The 19,291-nt window shown below is 45.0% G+C and overlaps 2 protein-coding genes across 2 annotated transcripts in view; one reads left to right on the forward strand and one right to left on the reverse strand.

The window, feature by feature from the left end:
- LOC106805447 (protein zyg-11 homolog B-like) overlaps positions 1-17,095 on the reverse strand; it is a 29,939-nt gene extending 12,844 nt beyond the window's left edge. Inside the window, exons 1-2 of the mRNA XM_014807028.1 lie at positions 17,057-17,095; positions 13,236-13,341 (exon numbers count right to left, since the gene is read on the reverse strand). Of these exons, the coding sequence (XP_014662514.1) occupies positions 13,236-13,310 (75 nt within the window). The 5' untranslated portion in view covers positions 13,311-13,341; positions 17,057-17,095. The remainder of the gene's footprint in view (positions 1-13,235; positions 13,342-17,056) is intronic.
- On the forward strand, positions 7,228-12,092 carry LOC106805457 (cytochrome c oxidase assembly factor 7 homolog). Its single transcript, XM_014807046.1, has 2 exons — positions 7,228-7,339; positions 11,544-12,092. The coding sequence occupies exons 1-2, from the start codon at positions 7,270-7,272 to the stop codon at positions 11,975-11,977; spliced, it is 504 nt and encodes a 167-aa protein (XP_014662532.1). The 5' UTR covers positions 7,228-7,269; the 3' UTR covers positions 11,978-12,092.
- Positions 17,096-19,291: the final 2,196 nt, after the last annotated feature.

Here is a 19,291-nt window from a genome sequence, read left to right on the forward strand (position 1 = left end):
ACGCTTTCGCTACCTGCCCTCTCTTATTTCGGTTGTCTTTGTGCACAGTGCGGCGTGGCGGTGCGCTTACTTGCGGTGTTGATGTGGAGCAGTTGCTGGCATCCTTACAGGTGATTATAGGGCGAATTAGAAGTATAGAGAAACATTAAGACTTTCGGTACATTTCGCTGTTTTTTACCATTAAATTTTTTTTTATTGAGACGGTTCCAGAGTGGCAAGTGGCCTGGTGGATAGCGGGCCTACACAACTTCTTACGCAGACGTTTACGGATGCATCACACGTACAGAGTTAATGCCGCAAACTTGTTTCAACTGTTACTTACCTCACTGCCAATTCACACATACTTGGTCACTAGCTAATCTAATATTATCATCTATCTTAGTCCACATTACATTATATAGAATATAACTTTTTCACCACACACACTATTCAATCAACGATCTATGCAGCACTATAATTTGAAAAACTGACGGATAACGTTATATGCTTGCTCGCGTTGGTAAGTTTACACTTGTACCTCTTGTATCTTTAGTCCTTTCGATTTGAAAATTTGCTTGCCTAACATTGTTCATCGACATGTCATCGGCATTGCATCGTGCATCAACCGGCATTGTTGGAAACAACAGGAGTAGCGTATTAGGTAGGCGTTGGTAGTTTCCCAAAAATGCAGTTGGCCGATGCCACGGATGAATGGTCCGCAATGCATGTCGGAGGAAGATTGCAGCATGCTCACTGATTTAGCAACAGAATTCTTCGAATCGACAATAGTGCCGACAATGGTAAACAGAGTACCAAGCTGTACCTTTTCTTCCAAAACGCGAGCAAGCATATAAAGTTATCCAGTTCCATATATCGTGCCACTCAGATCTGTATTGATAGCCCATTGCTCACTCACACTTGAACAGCGATCGCTCGACACGGATTCGGAGAAATTCCTATTGTTTGCATAGGGCAAGTTGCTCTTGACCTTAACCCACACCAAATCCACCAACATCGTCGCGATCGGTTGTGGGCAGTTGGTACAATAGGCAATCTCGGACTACAAAGTCTTGTGCGCGGCCCGCTTATTTCTGTTCTTTGACATGTACATAAGTTTGCGTGTGGCGCAAATTCTACTAATTGCCATGATATTTTCCTTTGCCCTTTTTTTATAAAAACAGCATGCGTGTACGGACAGGCACAACGCCTCAGCACTGTGAGTGCATACAACCGGGATGTGCTGCAAGACTTCTGCTGTCAATTAGCAGTAAGTGATAACCTCGGCGCAGATTTGGGTTAAACATACTATGTAAATGTTTTAGAAATATGATTTAGAGTAGAATATTATAGGTATCAAGGCATAGCCAAAGATCGTTTACTTGCAGAAAAAAGCGTTCACAAGATAATATATATGATAAGTACACTCCACTTTTTACTGTTGCCAAGTCATCAGCATAGCCCTGCGGCAATCAAGCTTCAGCTAGCCACTAGTACCTTTCGTATGGATAAGCCGATCCCCTTCAAAAGTCATTTTCAAACACTTTCAAATACACAATTTTTAAATCAATTCTTAAACATTTCAAATTACATTAATAAAAATACAAAATACTTCTAATTATTTAGAGAAATTTAATGGCGGAGTTTTTCTGGGGCGGAGCACCCCCCAATACCCCCCGCCCGTTTTCTCACAGCCCTTCCATGAAATCCTGGATCCGGCCACTGTGCGAGCATTAACAATTGGAACACCGCCACTTCAAAAATCGTTTCCGTGGCACCTGCTATACTGCAGCGAGCTTCTGAACGTAGTTTTTGTACATGCATGTTGTTGGCCATTGAGTTTGGGTATTCACACTGCACTAAAGTTCACTTATAATCATGGAATGAAGTCTTTGCTACAAACATTTTCCCTGGGAGGGGAGTCCAGCGACCCCAGACCCCGCCGTCTTTAAAAAGTGGGCCTGTCTGCGGCTATATTTCGCGCGTATAATTTCCGCGCCTGCAACGATTTTCCCAGTCAGGCCATTGTATGTAGGCCTACTCGTTGAACAGCGTTACAGGTGCCCGTGCGCGAGTTTAGGCTGGTTACTGTATAACCAACGCCTGAACGGTTAGTCCGAGTTTCTCTGCACCAACGCCCACACCAAATCTACCCCAAAATTGTCGGGCTGTGGGCATTGGTCAGAGGAAACATCGGATCTAAGCCTAACGGCCTAACCGCCAATAAGTGAAGTAAACAGTTCAGGAGTTAAGCTGAGGCGCCATTGCTCAGAGCCTCACGAGTAAGTGTAAATATTGCTATGTCGTACTCAATCACTTGAAGTCTAGTCATCGTGCCGACTAAGGGCTGGCCAGGGTCTATGTCTCCCTGGAGTACTGCCCGCGAACGTGACCCTGGGCGTACTATTCTAAGTATTGCCGGACCGTACCTCGCCGTACTCACTAACGAAGTCTAGGCGGAGCTCGCCTACGCCTACTACCTGAACCCTAACCTAACCCTGAACCATATCAGATAGTTTACCGGGTACGTTCGGTATACGTTGACCGTAGCAGGGTACGCTCGTCCGGGCAGTTACCCAGGGCAGACATAACCCTATTCAGCGGCGACTAAGTGAGTGTCACTTTTACGACGGACAGCTGACTAGCCTAGTCACTAGATGAATGGGGTTTTACTCCACCTTGTGTAAAAGTCTAGACACAGATTAGCAGTTAGAACTTATTGTAGTTCTACCTCACTATAATCGTAGTGCAGTCGGTTGTAGAAAGTAGAACGGGGTCTGTGCTTGGCACACACCAAGGAGCTTATGATATTATAACATTATGCTATAATTACATTCAGCTCCTTGGCAAACACATGCTCACTACACTGTAGTCATACAGCTGTAAGACAAACACGTCTTTTCGGCGCAGTGAAGCCGCAACGGACTGTGTGGTAAAAATTGATTCTCCAATAGCCGCTGAGAGGCGTCTATGTCTGCTCCTGCGTAGCTGCCGGAACGTACCCTGGGTACGCGTCCGGTATACCGGAACGTACCCTTTGCGCTAACGGACAATATTGCCAAGTATAAGTATAGGTATAAATATCTACGGAGTCTAGGAGTCGCCTACGTCCACTCCGCTAACCCTAACCCTAAACCCTAACCCTAACACTAACCCTAACCCTAACCAGTACTCAGATAAGTTACCAGGTACGTTTCCGGTATACCGGACCGTACCCAGGGTACGTTCCTGGCCAGTACCCAGTGCGGTATGACATAGACGGCTCAGAACGAATAGCGTATCCATCCGAAGCTTAAAGCGATCCCTGCCGCACTTTTACAATTACCGCTATTTCTCGAACGACAGCGCCTGGCCTCGTAAGAGGCGTGCCTCGAAATAGGGGCGGGGGTAGAGCCCCCTCGAAAATAAATGGATGGGCCGCGTCGATGAGATGTGATATGACCTTCACATGAAATGATATGTTCTGCTCCACGCTGACCATCAGCCAATGGACAACATGAGCCACCGATGCATGAATTTCTGATTCTCTGAACCGACGTGAACACCAATCCGCTCAGACACAATTGCGGCGAAATTCACGACACCATGGATTTTTTTTCAGCATAACGGCGCGCTGCGTTTTGCCGTCGTCGTGTTCGTGCGACCGCCACTACGTCGGGTGGCCACCTGTGTGGAGACATAGCGTAGTGAATTTAGGGCGAGTGTTTTGGAAATTGTTGCATATTGAGCGAGCCTTGTTTAGGCCTTTGCATTATTAGTATGAGGATTAAACAAACAAGAAGACACAAACGTAATAGTGACAAGAGCGCAGCTCTTATTTGAAATTGAATTGAGCCTTCGTGATCAATAATTCTATAAGATAATCGAGTTTCTCTGATTCGTTTAATTCAGTCTCAGCGAGCTTAAAATCTAGAATTATCTCTCGTCAACGTCCATCGGCCTGAGACACCTACACTAACAAGCCGCCGGATTCCAGGAAGCGAAAGATGCGAAAGCAGTTATACTGTAGCTTTCAAGCCTTGAAGCCATACAGTGGTTGTAAAGATGGCAACTCAGAAGGAAGCTCAGCGAGAAAATTGAATGTTGATTCAAACGCCATCGGAGATATGGTGAAAGCAGGGAGGAGAAGCTACGCATGCAGCAAACCATGGCCAGCACACAGCACAACGACGCGAAAGCTTGATGGAGGTGGGCGCAGGCCTCTTAGATGAGAACCTGGAGACAGAGCTGGGTCTAGTGGACGAAGACCAGAGGGCCAGAGACTTACGAGGGTCACCAGGAAAGAGAGTCCAGCGCGAAGCACTGGGAATTGTTTGATTCACGAGAAGCCCGACTCTCCCCTTTTATCCAGGTCGGAGGATGCGTTGGAAAAATTCGTCTCAACCGCCCATGGCGATTCAGCCCTCCGACGACCGCCACCACTCTCGCCACAAAAGCTTCCAGAGCGCTTTGTCATCCCCAAAGACTGATTCTTACTCTCTTTTGTGGCGGTTCATTGTGCTTTGCCGCAGTTTTTGTTCAAGACTCGCCAGACGGCCCGCCATAGCCACCGAGACCCGGCTGTGCGGTTCGACATTGCAAGGGACACCACTGTGGACTTCACTTCGGTACCAAGTCGGATGACCACTTGAAGACCAGATGGTCATGAAGCAGTCCGAATTACAGTGGTCCTGGCTGCAAAAAGCCAATGGTTGTAAACGTTACCGCCCTTATTGTGTTTAGAAAGCGTGTTCGAAAAGACAAAGAGTTAGACAATGTTCGTTGGGTTCGCCGCCTGGCGTGCGCAGGACGCCCAGCGGCTTCGGGGAGCGCGGACCACGGCCACTCGGACCGTCCGCACTCGGTCCTCCCCTCTACACGGCACTCGTCGATCGTGAGGCTGTCCGCTCTGAGTAACCTCCTCACTCGGCGACCGCTTTAGCGGTCACAATCAGGCGACCGCTCGCGTTTCTGTCATGTCGATCAATGGAGTGGTAGAACGAAGACCTCACACTAAACGATCTCGGCTTAACGACAAGTGGTGCGGGCCGCCCGTGGCCATTCGGCCAAAGCGCCTGCTGGCATGGGCGCATGCTTTCAGATGCCCAGCATTATGGACACTGTCGAATGGACAAGAACTTCGGGCGGATCTGAATCACGGAGGATGGCGTCATGTCCTGGTGGGTGCACTGGACTGGTCCAGGCGCCAGATTGTTTGTGTCGGAACAGCATTCAAGACGGCCATGCCGAGAACAGCCTCGACGACACGTGGCATGGCCAACGGGGAGGAAGGTTTGTATACCAAGGGGCCAACATATGAGCTCGCTGTCCAAAAAGTCGCATCATCTCACGTGGGTGAGAACGGGGCTTGGGAGCACTGTCTCCAGAACTCAAAATAAAAAATTTTCAAAAGTGTGTGGGTTGTCAAACAATGTGGACAATCTTGGAGAAACGCTGCGATCAATGTGACTCAAAGACATGGCAATCCCATGTTGCCGAACAAAAGACAACTATTAAACAAAATGTCAATTCTTCGAGATGCAAATGGCCGCACACTGACATGCCCTATACCAGGCTCTGCGCACTGACTCCGACAACGAAGCAGGAGGACAACGGCTTGCTGGTGCATGACGACCAAGCGATAGGAAGAATGACCATGCCATTATGGCAACATTTGGCTTAAACAGATAATAATATTGTTTTGGTCCCCGGCCTTGTGTCTTCAATGTAATATTTATTTTGTTTTTTGTAAATAAACTCGTCGAATGTTCATTTGTTTCATGTCTTCTGTTTGTTGAGAATAAGATTGCGATAATAAAGTTGTCAGATGCTTTCTCATCTTGACAGTTATAGATTAGCGTCTAAATGAATTTGCGACATGTTTGTGTGGCGCGAACGTTGAACTTGAAATTTCAAACGAAAATTATGTTTACCTGGTGGGAAGATTTAAGAGAGATTTCTATTTATATTTTGACTGATAAAAAGTGTATTGTATCTTGAAATAAGGCATACATTTTTATCATGAGCGCCGGCACCTCGAATAAAGCGCCGGGCAATGAGACAGTTTTAAAACAATACAGGGCCCTGTGGCTGCTCGTTCGAGGGAAATACGGCTTAATTGATTTGAAGTTTGGTTTGTAGTTGGCTGCCGTTCGGGAAAGTGTACTACGAATGTAGTGAATAGATTGCCAAAGTCCTATGAATTGATCTCGCAAGTTTCCCTGACATAATGTAGTTGCAGCGGTCTGACCCGCGAAACAAATCAGACGTAGGCGGTCAAATCCGGTCTATGTAAAAACCTGTAGGAATTAGTAACTTAGTAACGGTGATTCTCAGACTGTTTGAATAATTGGAAGTTGCAAATAAAGTTGATTGTTTAAATATGAGAAGCTCTTCGATTGTAAACGTTTTATATAGTTTTGAAAGCGTGTATGATTACCCATTGTACATTAAGCTATAACATTCTAATTGTCTTTTGTCTAGACCGCCTGTGTGCAAAATAGGTGAACGTATGTAAAACATATGCGACATATCCGTGACTAACTGACACCACTAAATTGGTAAAATGTTCCATGCACCTTAAGAAATTCTGAGAAATTACGAGGTTATCATCGCAGAACTCCCGACACCGCCCATCCTGATGTCACAAAGCTATATGTAAACAAACAGGCGTGTTGCGAGGTGCCTGCCTCCGATATCCATTTCGAGGCCCGCTAAGCCAAGCATAAAGCGCGCGGGCAAGATGCCACACACGTTCATTGGCTAAAACAATTGAGTAGCGCGGTCAGGGATTTTCGGAATTCTTAAATTTTAAGAAAAACTTCAATGTTCAATGAATGACGCACTTGTTCACTTCCGAAAGCGGGTAAAAATCATCTATCTATCTATCTATTCATGCATCCATCCGGCCATCCTAGATACAATAATGTAACCCAAACACAGGATAGGGTTACAACGTGTCCCTATCCTTTTGTGTGGCGGAACCCCTGAGTGAATCACTCAGGGCGGTTTGCTGGTGCGTTTTCAGAGACTAGAACTTCCAAACTGGGTTTAATTCAACACGAACCTTCCTCCGCTATCCTGGAACTTACTATGTATCACAATACTCTGTATTAAACTAATATAACGTATTACAAAAATTCGAAGCGACGAGCGGCGATTCTTCCAGCGCCATTTCTGTTGACCTGTGAGTCTGTGACGTACGCATTCCCAATGCGCATAGCGTTCGGCTAACATTCGATATATGATTATCATTTCTATTCACAATCACAGGTTGTCACCTGCTTGGTGACTTTGTTGAAGCAGTAGAAAAAAATGCTGAGAAAGCAAGGAGGGTCTACAAAGATAACTGTGAGTCGCACAAGTTTGGCCAAAGCTGCTACAAGTATGGAAAATATCTACTACTAGGTCAAGGAGGTAAATTACTAATTTACGACCATATATATTATTTGCACTGTTGCACATCATGTACACACTCATGTTTGATATAGGCTAATTGTAATGAAAAATTTATAATACAGCATATAGCTGTTAATGGATTGTCAATACCAAGTGTGGATTGTATCTAGATACGAACAATCACACTGTGAGATAACTCAGAAAACCCCCTCCGATTGTTGGCCACGGGCAGTGGCGGCACCAAGGGGGGCATGGGGGGCAAATGTCCCCCCCCCCCCAGTCAGCTCCTGTACAAGGGTTTTTAAGGGGACACAGTTCACACTTCACAGGAGCAATGACAATATTAATGTTACTCAATAGGCCCAAAATGTTGCCTTTCAATCTTTGAGGTTTAGGTTCTTTAACCCGTCTATGTAATTTGAATTCTTATTGAGTGGCAGACCTCACAAGCCTTCCGATTTGGGAAGAAAATTTCCGCTTTCTTATTCCATTTCTGCGATTTTTCCCTTTATTTTTCCGCGCAACAGCAATTTCCGTGGATAGTCTTTATTTACAACACTAGCACACTACAGTAAAATTAGAAGTTTGGATATGGATCAGAAGTGCTCTACAAGCGTTTTTAGGCTTGATTTTTCTCGCAAAACTTGTTTAACTGTACTTACCTCACTGCAATTCACACATACTTGTATTAGTAATCTAATATTATATCATTATCCACCATTAATTATTATGAATATTAATTTTTACCAACAACAACATAACATTGATAACAATCACAATGTCAACATGCGAAATGCCAATGCAATGTCCAATGATTCAACAAACACTCACCGAATACTGTCGGTCTTAACTGACACGTAGCAGACCAACCAACGTTACCACATTAGAAGAAACTCATCTCTGGTATGATTTCGACTAAATATTGACATAAACCCTTATTACACAACGATATAACCATAGGATATAACACTCTGTTACGAAAAAACAAGCAATCGACGAACTTGTAAAGTAATGTTCACTTGTCGTATAGTTCTTGACTAGAGTCTGCAGTTCTTATTGGCCTCTAGAGAAAATACAGACCAATCACAACTAGTGGCACTGCCGGCAGGACTGTGCATAGTATGGCAGCGCCCTCCGATTTTAAGGACGCAGAAGCAGTTGCAGAGTTCTTGAAAAATCTCGGCATAGAGTACAGATTTTCTTGTTACAGTGAAAAAGATCCGAAAGGTAACTAAGTTTTTATACCATTTTTTATTGTTAGGTAACTGTAATTCGCTAGGATTTAATGTAATCCAGAGAGACCTGATACAAGATTGCGTGCAGCGTGGCACAGCTTTGGTTTGGGTTCAAGGATAGAGAACATGGGTCCCAATAAAACCAATGTCATTTACATCAATATAAATATAATATTATATCAATATAATAGGTTAGGGTTATGGTTAGGGTTAGGGTTAGGGTTAGAATTAGGGTTAGGGTTAGGGTTAGGCACATTGGTTTTATTGGGACCCATGTTCTCTATCCTTGGGCCCAGCTTTGCTGTGGATCCTGAGCGCTGCACGCGGATGAGACGCGCAGTTCCGCGGGATATGCGCACGCGACCGCGGGGATGTTCAAGTCACAGGCACTTGAAGCGTTTCATCTGTAAACACACGCCGCCGCCATTGTTGCTGCGCTCACTGACACAAATATATATATGTTCAAGTATGAAGCGCTGTCCGCAGTGGAGACGTGCGCCAAATTCGAGGCCCGGCGCACGTCTCCGCAGCGGTCAGCGGATGGTCTGTAGTTTAAGAAGATAACAATGAAGACTTAGTTCTAAATAAGAACTATCGGCGGCTAAATATTAAAGAGCAAATACACTTTTCAATTTGTTGACTAGTCAGTCAAAGGGCTTGTTAGGGGGTCCATTATGCAGAGCTTCCAATTGAAATGGCCCATGAAATTGTCAAGTGGAATTGTGTTTTTCGGAACCCCAAAGAAAATGTCTCACTCTTACATGCACCCCTCCCTGATCAATCACGCATTCAGGCGTAAACAATAACAGAGATGAAATTGTGTCGAGTTTATGGCTCTGACGCAGGTGCATTGACGCTACAAGACTGTTGAAAGCACAGGCCACTTGGAACGTTTCAATAAAATAAATATATTCAACAATTTTTTACAATGCTGCCACCGCCTGTGTGCCAAAGAATAGGTGAACATATGTGAAACATTACGGTTAGTACTGTACTGCTGACATATCCATGACTAACTGGACACCACTAAATTGGTAAATGTTCCATCGCCGACCTTAAGAAATTCTGAGAAAATTACGAGTTGTTATCAATACCGGCAGAACTCACCGACACCGCCCATACCTGTGTCACATAAGCTATATCGTAAAAGCAACAGGCGTGTTCTGAGAGTGCCCTGCCTCGCGATATCCATTTCGAGGCCGCTTAAGGCAAGCATAAAGCGCCGCGGGCAAGTGCCACACACGTTCATTGGCTAAAACATATTGAGTTGCGCCTGGGTCAAGGATTCTTCGGAATTTCTTAAATGTTTAAGAAAAAACTTCAATGTGGCAATGAATGAGCACTTGTTCAACTTCGAAACGCCGTTTGCGTAAAATCGACTCTTCTACATCCTATCTATGCTATTCCATTCGATCCAATTCCCGGCCATGCGCTAATAACTAATATGTAACGCCATAACACAGGTATGGTTTGAACGCGTCCCTATCCTTTGTGTGGAGGAACCGCCCTGAGTTGAAGTTCCTCAGGGCGGTTTGCTGGTGCGTTTCAGAGACTAGAACTTCAAACTGGGTTAATTCTCTACGAAACTTGTCTACCGCTATCCTGGAACTTATCTATTGATATCACAATAGTCACTGTATTAAACTAATAGTAACGTATTACAAGAAATTCGAACGCGACGAGCGCCGATTCTTTCAGCGCATTCTGTTGACATGTCGACGATACGCATTCCAAAGTGCGGCATAGCGTTCAGGCTAACATTCGAATATATGATTAACCCCCCCCCCCCGCCCCCCCCCCCCCCCCCCCCCCCCCCCCCCCCCCCCCCCCCCCCCCCCCCCCCCCCCCCCCCCGCCCGCGCCCGCCCCCCCCCCCCCCCCATTTCTATCACGAAGTCACAGTTGTTGCACCTGCTTGGTGATCTTTGTGGAAGCAGTAAAAAAAATGCTGAGAAGCAAGGGAGTGGTCGTCAAGATAGACTGTGAGTGCCAATTTGGCCAAAGCTGCTACAAGTATGGAAAATTCTACTACTGGTCAAGGAGGTAATTACTAATTTACGACCCATCATATAGTTATTTGCAGCTGTTGCACATCATGTAGCACACATGTTTGGATATAGGCTAATTGTAATGAAAAAGTTTAATAATACAACCATATAGGCTGTTAATGGATTGCTGCATACCAAGTGTGGTTGTATCTAGCCATACGAACAATTCACACGTGAGTAACCCAGAAACCTCCGATGTTGGCCATGGGGGGCAGTGGAGGCACCAAGGGGGGCATGGGGGGCAAATGTCCACCCCCAGTCAGCTTTCCTGTAGCGAAGGGTTTTTTTAAGAGGAACACAGTTCACCGACTTCACAGGAGCAATGACAATATTAATGTTACTCAATAGGCCCAAAATGTTGCCTTTCGAATCGTTTGAGGGTTCGACCTTCAAGTTACGTTTAACTGCCATGGTCGACTATGATAAACTTTGAATTCTTCTTGAGTGGCAGACCTCACAAGGACCTTCCAATGCTTGCGAGAGAAATTTCCGCTTGCTCGTATTCCATTTCTGCGATTTTGTCCCTTTATTTTTGCGCGGCGGAACAGCAATTTCCGTGGATAGTCGCTTATTTACAACACTAGCCCTACAGTAAAATGTACGAAGTTTGGATATGGATCAGAATGGCTGTCCTCTAGCAAGCGTATTTTAGGCTTGATTTGTGTCACTGCAAAATGCTGAAAAACTCGGAGTTCGCGTGGCTTCGCCCCTGGACCCACCCTTAGTTCTCGCACCTCGCCGATCACAACATTTTGCCCCCCCCCCATTTTTCCTTGGCCCTGCAAGCTTCCCCCCCCCACATTTTTACAATTCTAGTGCCATCACTGGCCACGGGATACACATATTGTTGGTAAAAAATTCAGCCCTGTAGATTTAATAGCCTCTCATTTATGTTTCGGCGTTTCCAGGACCGAAGGCCAAGTTTCCCGAGGTCTACAGGTACTTCCAGACGGGCTGTGACAACGGATGTGGAGATGCTTGCCTGCAAGCTGGTCTGATCTATGGCAGTGGTTACGTCGATGGCAAGAAAGACAAGAAGTGTGCATTGCAATACTTTGAAAAGGGCTGCGATTTAGACTGCACTAAAAGTTGCTACCAAGCCAGTGGCCTTTACATCAAAGGTAGTGACGAGGTCCCCAAGGATATGAAGAAAGCGTTTCAGCTGTCTCTTAAAGCATGCGATAAGGAAAACGCGTACGCTTGTCAGAACTTGAGCTTGATGTACAAATCCGGCAAAGGAGTGACGAAGGACTTAAACGCTGCGGCGCGCTATCAGAAAATTGCACTAGATATACAGGAGGCGCACAAGAAAACCCAGAACACAATCAAATTCAGCGAGTAGCGGAGAAGTACTTTGGACGGAGTCTTCGAAGACGAGAATCGGACATCTATCCTTGGTTCAGCAGTAAGTATACGGAACGTGTCGTTCGTGTAGCTAGACCTGTGGCTCGCTGCTAGCCATGGAGAAGAAGCGAACGAAGAGTTATTACCTCAAGTGTTCGAAGCAGGCGCGCACGACCGGCTCGCGTGCCTGCCTCGACGCCGGCATGCGGGGCTTCCTCATCACATGCAACATGACAGAGCCCCGATGCCTGCGCGAGGCATACAGCATTCTCAATGAGTACGCCGACGCCCTCTATGGGCCAGAAGACGTCGCTGCGGCGACCGCCGACGCAGACGCGGATGTCGAGGCGGCGATGAAACGTGAGGTGGAGGCGCTGCGGGACCGCGGCGCACGCGAGCGACGCTTCCAGGCGGTCGACAGCGGCGCGCGTAACTGCATCTTCATTCGCACGACGCTCTCGTTGGTCAGAGGAAACTCGGACTACCGTTAGGGTTGGTTATACAGTAACAGCCTAACTCGCGCACGGGCACCTGTAACGCTGTTCAACGAGTAGGCCTACATACATGGCCTGACTGGGAAAATCGTTCAGGCCGGAAAATATAGCGCGAAATATAGCCCCAGACAGGCCACTTTTTAAGCGGGGGGTCTGGAGGTCCTGGGACTCCCCCTCCCAGGAAAATGTTTGTTACAAAGACTTCATTCCATGCATTCTGGTGAATTTTAGTGCATGTGAATCCCAAACTAATGGGCCAACAACTGCATGTACACAAACTACGTTCAGAGTGTGCAGTATAGCAGGTGCCACGGAACGATTTTTGAAGTGGGGTGTTCAATTTGTTATGCTCCACAGTGGCCGATCCAGGATTTCATGGAGGGTGGTGAGAAACGGGCGGGGGGTATGGGGGTGCTCCCCCAGAAAAACTCCCCCATTAAATTTCTCAAATAATATAAAGTAATTTGTATTTTTATTAATTAATTTGAAATGTTTAAAATTGATTTTAAATTGTGTATTTTAAATGTTTGAAAATGACTTTTGAAGGGGATGGCTTTCCATATGAAAAGGTAACTAGTGGCTAGCTTGAACTGATTGGCAGCAGGCTATGCTGATACTCTGGGCAACAGTAACAAAGTGCAGTGTACTTATCATATATATTTTTATCTTGTGAACCCTTTTTCTGCAAGAAAACGAGTCTTTGGTATCTTGATCTATAAATATTTACTCTAATATATTTCTAAACATGTACTGTATGTTTACCTCACAAAGCTGGCCGAGGTTATCACTTATGTAATTGACACAGAAGTCTTGCAGACATCCCGGGTTGTCATGCATCGTGCTGAGCGTTGTGCTGTCCGTGGCAATGCTGTTTTTAAAAAAAAGGCAAAGAAAATATCATGGCAAATTAGTAGAATTTACCACACGCAACTTATGTATGTCAAAGAACAGAAAATAATGCGGCACACAAGATTGTAGTCCGAGATTCCTCTGACCAATGCCCACACGACGATGTTGGTTGATTTGGTGTGGGTTTAGGGTCAGAGCACTTGCCTATGCAGAAACGTGGATTTCCGATCCCGGTCGAGGATCGTGTGTTTCATCGTCCAAACTCATCAATTGGGGCTATCAATCAAGATCTGATCAGCCATAGCAACAAATTTTCATCGAATAGATAAGGGTAAAAGAGTACAATGTACTTACCAACGCGAGCAAGCATATAAGTTATCAGTTTTCGATATATGTGCATCAGATCTTGATTGATAGTTGTTGGTAAAAATTAATATTCATAATAATTAATGGTGGATAATGATATAATATTAGATTACTAATACAAGTATGTGTGAATTGCAGTGAGGTAAGTACAATTAAACAAGTTTTGCGCATTAACTTTACGTGTATGCATCGTAAAGTCGCGTAAAATTGTGTAGGCCCTATCCACAGGCACTTGCCACTTGGAACGTCTCAATAAAAAAAATTAATGGTAAATAAACACGAAATGTACCAAAGTCTTAATGTTTCTCTACTCTAATTCGCCTATAATCACCTGTAAATGCCAGTCAAATGCTCATCACACGCAAGTACACCGCACGCCCGCACTGTGCACAAACAACAGAAATAAGAGAGCAGGTAGGAAAGCGTGATCGCAAAATTAGCTCGACGCTCGCTTTATTTCACACCCTTCACAGCACAAATACACATCCAACAGCTCCCATCTTGGTATCCATGTGTACAGAAAATGTTTACTTGTTCGAATTATAGACGCTGGCCTTTGTTCATACCTACTCCGCCAGAGATATCTCCGTGAAATTCTGCACGAAATGTGCTCTGCCGTGAAAATAAAGAGGACGACATGATACAACAAGTGCCCACAAAGCGACAAGCGCTCATGCTACTGTCTACTGCGGTGACTCTGTGGTGGAGTGGTAGGATTCTAGTAAACCGCTGTTAGTCCCAAATGTGTTCACAGTACACGCCCGAAACAGTGGAATGCACAGGGATGGTATCAGGAACCTTCTCAAAAGAATGTTCGTTGGGATCGTTATGAAAGTTGCCACGAGATGGCGCGTACGTTTAAGTGTCTTCAGTATTAAAGATGGAAGCTCGCCATCATACGTAGTAGCAACAACTATCTGCAAGACAGAATAGGTAAGCACTCATCCATTTACTACGCAAGCTACAGGCTGCCAATAGAGAGCTACACCTGTAACCAATTAAGGCAAAAACTCCACAGTACACCAACAATGCACTGGCAGCAGCCACTGGCAGTGGCATACGTTACATGTAACATACTGACAGTACAGAATGACATAGAATTATACGATTAAGGAACATACACCTTCTTTAACCAAATTTAGCTTTTGAAATTTCACTGTGACATTGTAGCCTCATACATCCAGAATGTATAGATTCTACTAGCAAACGCCGGCAGTCAATTCTTTCTAACAGACAGTCCAACAATCCGAAGTTAACCCTCCTCTTGAGGGTCAAAAGGTTATCGCGACATTACTCTTCGCATGTCACAGAAGAGCATTTCATGGTCCTTTCAATAAAGCCATAAAAATGCTAGGTCACCGCTGAAAAAAAGTTTTCAATCGCGTCCGTCAGACCCTGTACTCAGAAAAAATGTCTAAAAAATCTGCCTGTGCCATTAGACTGTGACCTCCAATTTCGGCACGCAGTGATGCTTTTCGTCCATGATGCTATACACGATATCACGAGCCTAGGTCGAGGCGTTTAGATTGTGCCGCAATCTGAGTTCCATCCTATACCTTAGAGGTTAAGAATGACATGCTCCCCCTATCTTTTTACACCTCTTGACCTTTGACCTCTGGACCCAGCTTCGACATGCCCAATCGTTTCGATACCCCCACGTCCAATATCTGACCGTACGTCAGCGGTTTAGATTTGTGCCCAACTGTTGAAGCACGGAGACGGACGCACGGAGCACGGACGATAGTGCGATTCTACCAAGATGCATCTGACTAGTCAGATGAGCTAAAAATCCAAAACAGCGCTACTTTCGATCGATCGCTGTAGTCGTGTGTGGTGAGTCCACGCTTGCGCGCATTGTGACTTGCTTGGTGCGGCTCGCAAAGGGAGCTCGGGAGCGGCAGCAGACTAGCCCGGCATGTGCAATGCGCCCATTTACTCGTGTATAAACAGACATTCTCTTCTTTATGCATTTTCCGGAGGAGAACATTTCGGTGCAAGATTTCAAGGAGACAATCTCTGGCAGAGTAGGAAGAACAAAGGCCAGAGTTATAATTTAACAACTCGTGAACTTTCTGTAGCACATGAGATACAAGATGGGAGCTGTTGGATGTGTATTGGTGCTGTGAAGGTGTGATTATGAGCGAGGTGAGGAGGAATTGCGATCAGATCTTTCCTATCCTGCTCTCTGTATTTATTGTTGTTTTGCACAGCCGCTGTGTGGCGTGATACTGCGTGGTGCAGATGGCTTTGCTGTCATTTCTTCAGGGGAGTATAGCTAAGCAAATAGAGGAGAAGAAACATTAAGACTTTGGACATTTCGTGTTTAATTTACCATAATTTTTTTTATGAGCGACGTTCAAAGTGCCTGTGGCCCTATCATTGTATCGAATCTTGGTCGAAGTCCGAGATCCTTGCCAATGACCACACCGACGGATTTTGGTGGATTGGTGTGGTTAGGTTCAGACAACTTGCCTATGCAAACGTGGAATTTCTCGATATTCCCGTCGAGGATCGCGTTTCATCGACTTTCCAAACTCAAATTGGGGCTATCAATCAAGATCTGATGCACATATATCGAAAACTGGAATAAACTTTATATCGCTTGGCTCGGTTGGTAAGTACACTTGTACTCTTCTTACCTTAGCCTATTTCGATTTGGAAAAGTTGTTTGGCTAACAAATTTTGGGGGGTCTCCGACATGCATGGCCATTCATCGTGCATCCAACTGCATTGTTGGAAACAACAGGGAGATAGCGTATTTAAGTAGCGTCGGTTTTCCCAAAATGCAGTTGATGCTATGGATGGACGATGCAGGTCGGAGAAATTGTTAGCAACAATTGTTCATAATGCAAAAAGTTAGGTCCGAGCATTATAATGGTTGATGCTATAGCCCAGCGGCAGTCAATGGTAAGCGGGCTTATCAGTTACTGAGCTAGTCGGGCGTGCGGATAATTGTACTTGGTGGTGATGAGATTTGAGGATTTACAGGTGATTATAGGCAGATTATTTTGGTAGAGAAACGGATGAGAGACGTTTGGTACATTGCGTGTTTATTTACCATTAAATTTTTTTTTAGTGGAGGACTTCCAAGTGGCAAAGTGCCTGTGAGGGCGCTAAAGCAATTTTACGGGACTTTACGATGCATACACGTAAAAGTTAATGGCGCAAAACTTGTTTAATTTAAATAAACTTACCTCACTGCAATTGAACACATACTTGTATTAGTAACTCTAATATTATATTCATTATCCAGCATTAATTATTATGAATATAATTGTTTACAAACAACAACATAAATTGATAACAATCACAATGTCAACATTGCGAAATGCCAATGGCCGAATGTCATATGATTCAACAAACACCACCGTAATACTGTCGTCTTAACTGACACCGGTAGCAGAGGACCAACCAACTTCACCACATTATGAAGAAACTCATCTCGTGTATGATTTCGACTAAATAGTTGACATAAACCCTTATACACCAACGATATAACATAGGATATAACACTCTGTACGACAAAAGCAAGGACAATCTACGATTGTAAGTAATGTTCACTTGTCTTGGACTAGAGTCTGCGAGGTTAGTTATTTGGTCTTAGAAAAATACAGACCAATCACAAGCTAGTGCACTGCCGGCAGAAGAATTGTAATAGTATGCAGCGCCCTCGGATTTTAAGGACAGGAAGCAGTTGCAGTAGTTCTTGAAAATCTGGCATAGAGTACGATTTTCTTGTTACAGTGAAAAAGATCGAAAGTGTAAGAAGATGTTATACCATTTTTTATTGTAGTAAACTGTAATCGCTAGGAGTTTAATGTATATCCGAGAGACCTGAATTACAAAGATTGCGTGCAGGCGTGATGGCACCGCTTTGGGTTAAGCGATAGAGAACATGGCGTACCATTAAAACCAATGTCATTTACATCAATATAAATATAAGTATTATATCAATATAATAGTGTTGGTTAGTGTTAGGAGTTGAGGTTAGGGATTAATTAGGGTTGAGGTTAGTAGGTTAAGCAATTGGTTTATTAGTGCGGACCCAGTGTTCTTCTATCCTTGGGCCCGCTTTGCCTGTGATCCTGAGCGCTGCACGCGAGATGAGGACGCGCGAGTTCCGCCGCGGATATGCGCACGGCGGACACCGCGGGATGTTACAGTCACAGGGCGACTTGAGCGGTGTCATCTGTAAACACACGCCGCCGCATTGTTGCTGCGCTCACTGAACAAATATATCACTACTCGCTTACAAGTATGAAGCGCTGGTCGCAGTTGGAGACGTGCGCCATAATTCGAGCCGGCGCACGTCTGGCCACAGCCGCGTCAGCGGCAGTCTGGTAGTTTTAGAAGGAACAATGCAAGACTTTGTTCTAAATACAGAACTATCGGGCCGGGGCTAGAATAAGAGCGCAAATGGACCTTTCTCAATTGTTGGACTGTGTCAGTCACAAAGGCTTGTTGGGGCGTCCAGTTATGCAGAGCTTCCATTGAAGATGCCCATGAAATGTCGTCAATGTGGGAATTGTGTTTTTCAACCCAAAAGAAATGTCTCACTCTTACATGCACCCTCCCTTGATCAATCACGGCATTCAGGCGGTGAACAGAACAGAGATGAAATTGTGTCGAGGGTTGATATGGCCTGTGACGGCAGTGCCATTGACGCACAAGACGGTTGAAAGCACAGCCCATTGGAACGTGATTCAATAAAGAATAAAAGTATTCATACAATTTTTAGCAAATGCATCACCGCCCCCCTCGTGTGCAAATAGGTGAACATTATGTGAAACATTACGCGTTAGGACTTACTGTGGACATATCCATGACTAATCTGACACACTAATGTGCAGGTAAAATGTTTCAATGCACCTTAAAGGAAATCAGAAAATTACGGAGGGTTATCATCCAGAAACTCCGGACGACCGCCATCCTTGATGGTCGACAAAGCTATATGGTAAACCAAACACGGGCGTGGTTGCGAGGGGGTTGCCTTGGCCTCCGGCAATATCCATTTCAAAGGCCCTGCTAGCAAGCCAAAAGCGCGCGGGCAGAGAGGCCACACAGTTCATTTGGGTAAACAATTGAGCTAGCGGCGGTCAGGGATTTTCGGAATTCTTAAATTTTCAGAAGAACTTCAATGTGCCAATGAATGACGCAGCTTGTGTCAGTTCCGAAAGCGGGGTAAAAAATCAGTCTATCTATCTACTAATCTATTCATGGATGCCATTCCGGCCAGTTGCCTAGCAACAAATAATGAACCCAACACAGATAGAGGTTACAACGCGGATCCCTATCCTTTTGTGTGGAGGGAACCCCCTGAGTGGAATTCCTCAGGGCGGTTGCTTGAGTGCGTTTTCAGAGACCTAGAACTTCCAAACTGGTTTATTCTAAACACGCAACCTTTCTCCGCTATCTGGAACATTACTATGTGATCACAATAGTCTGTATTAAAACTATATAATGTATTACAAAAATTCGATGAGCGACGAGCGGCGATTCTTCCAGCGCCATTTTCTGTTGACCTGTGAGCGTACGCATTCCCAGATGCGCATAGCGTTCGGCTAACATTTCGATATTATGATTAGTCATTTCTATTCACAATC

This window comes from Priapulus caudatus, unplaced genomic scaffold, assembly GCF_000485595.1.
Source record: "Priapulus caudatus unplaced genomic scaffold, Priapulus_caudatus-5.0.1 Scaffold114, whole genome shotgun sequence".
NCBI lineage: Eukaryota > Metazoa > Priapulida > Priapulimorpha > Priapulimorphida > Priapulidae > Priapulus > Priapulus caudatus.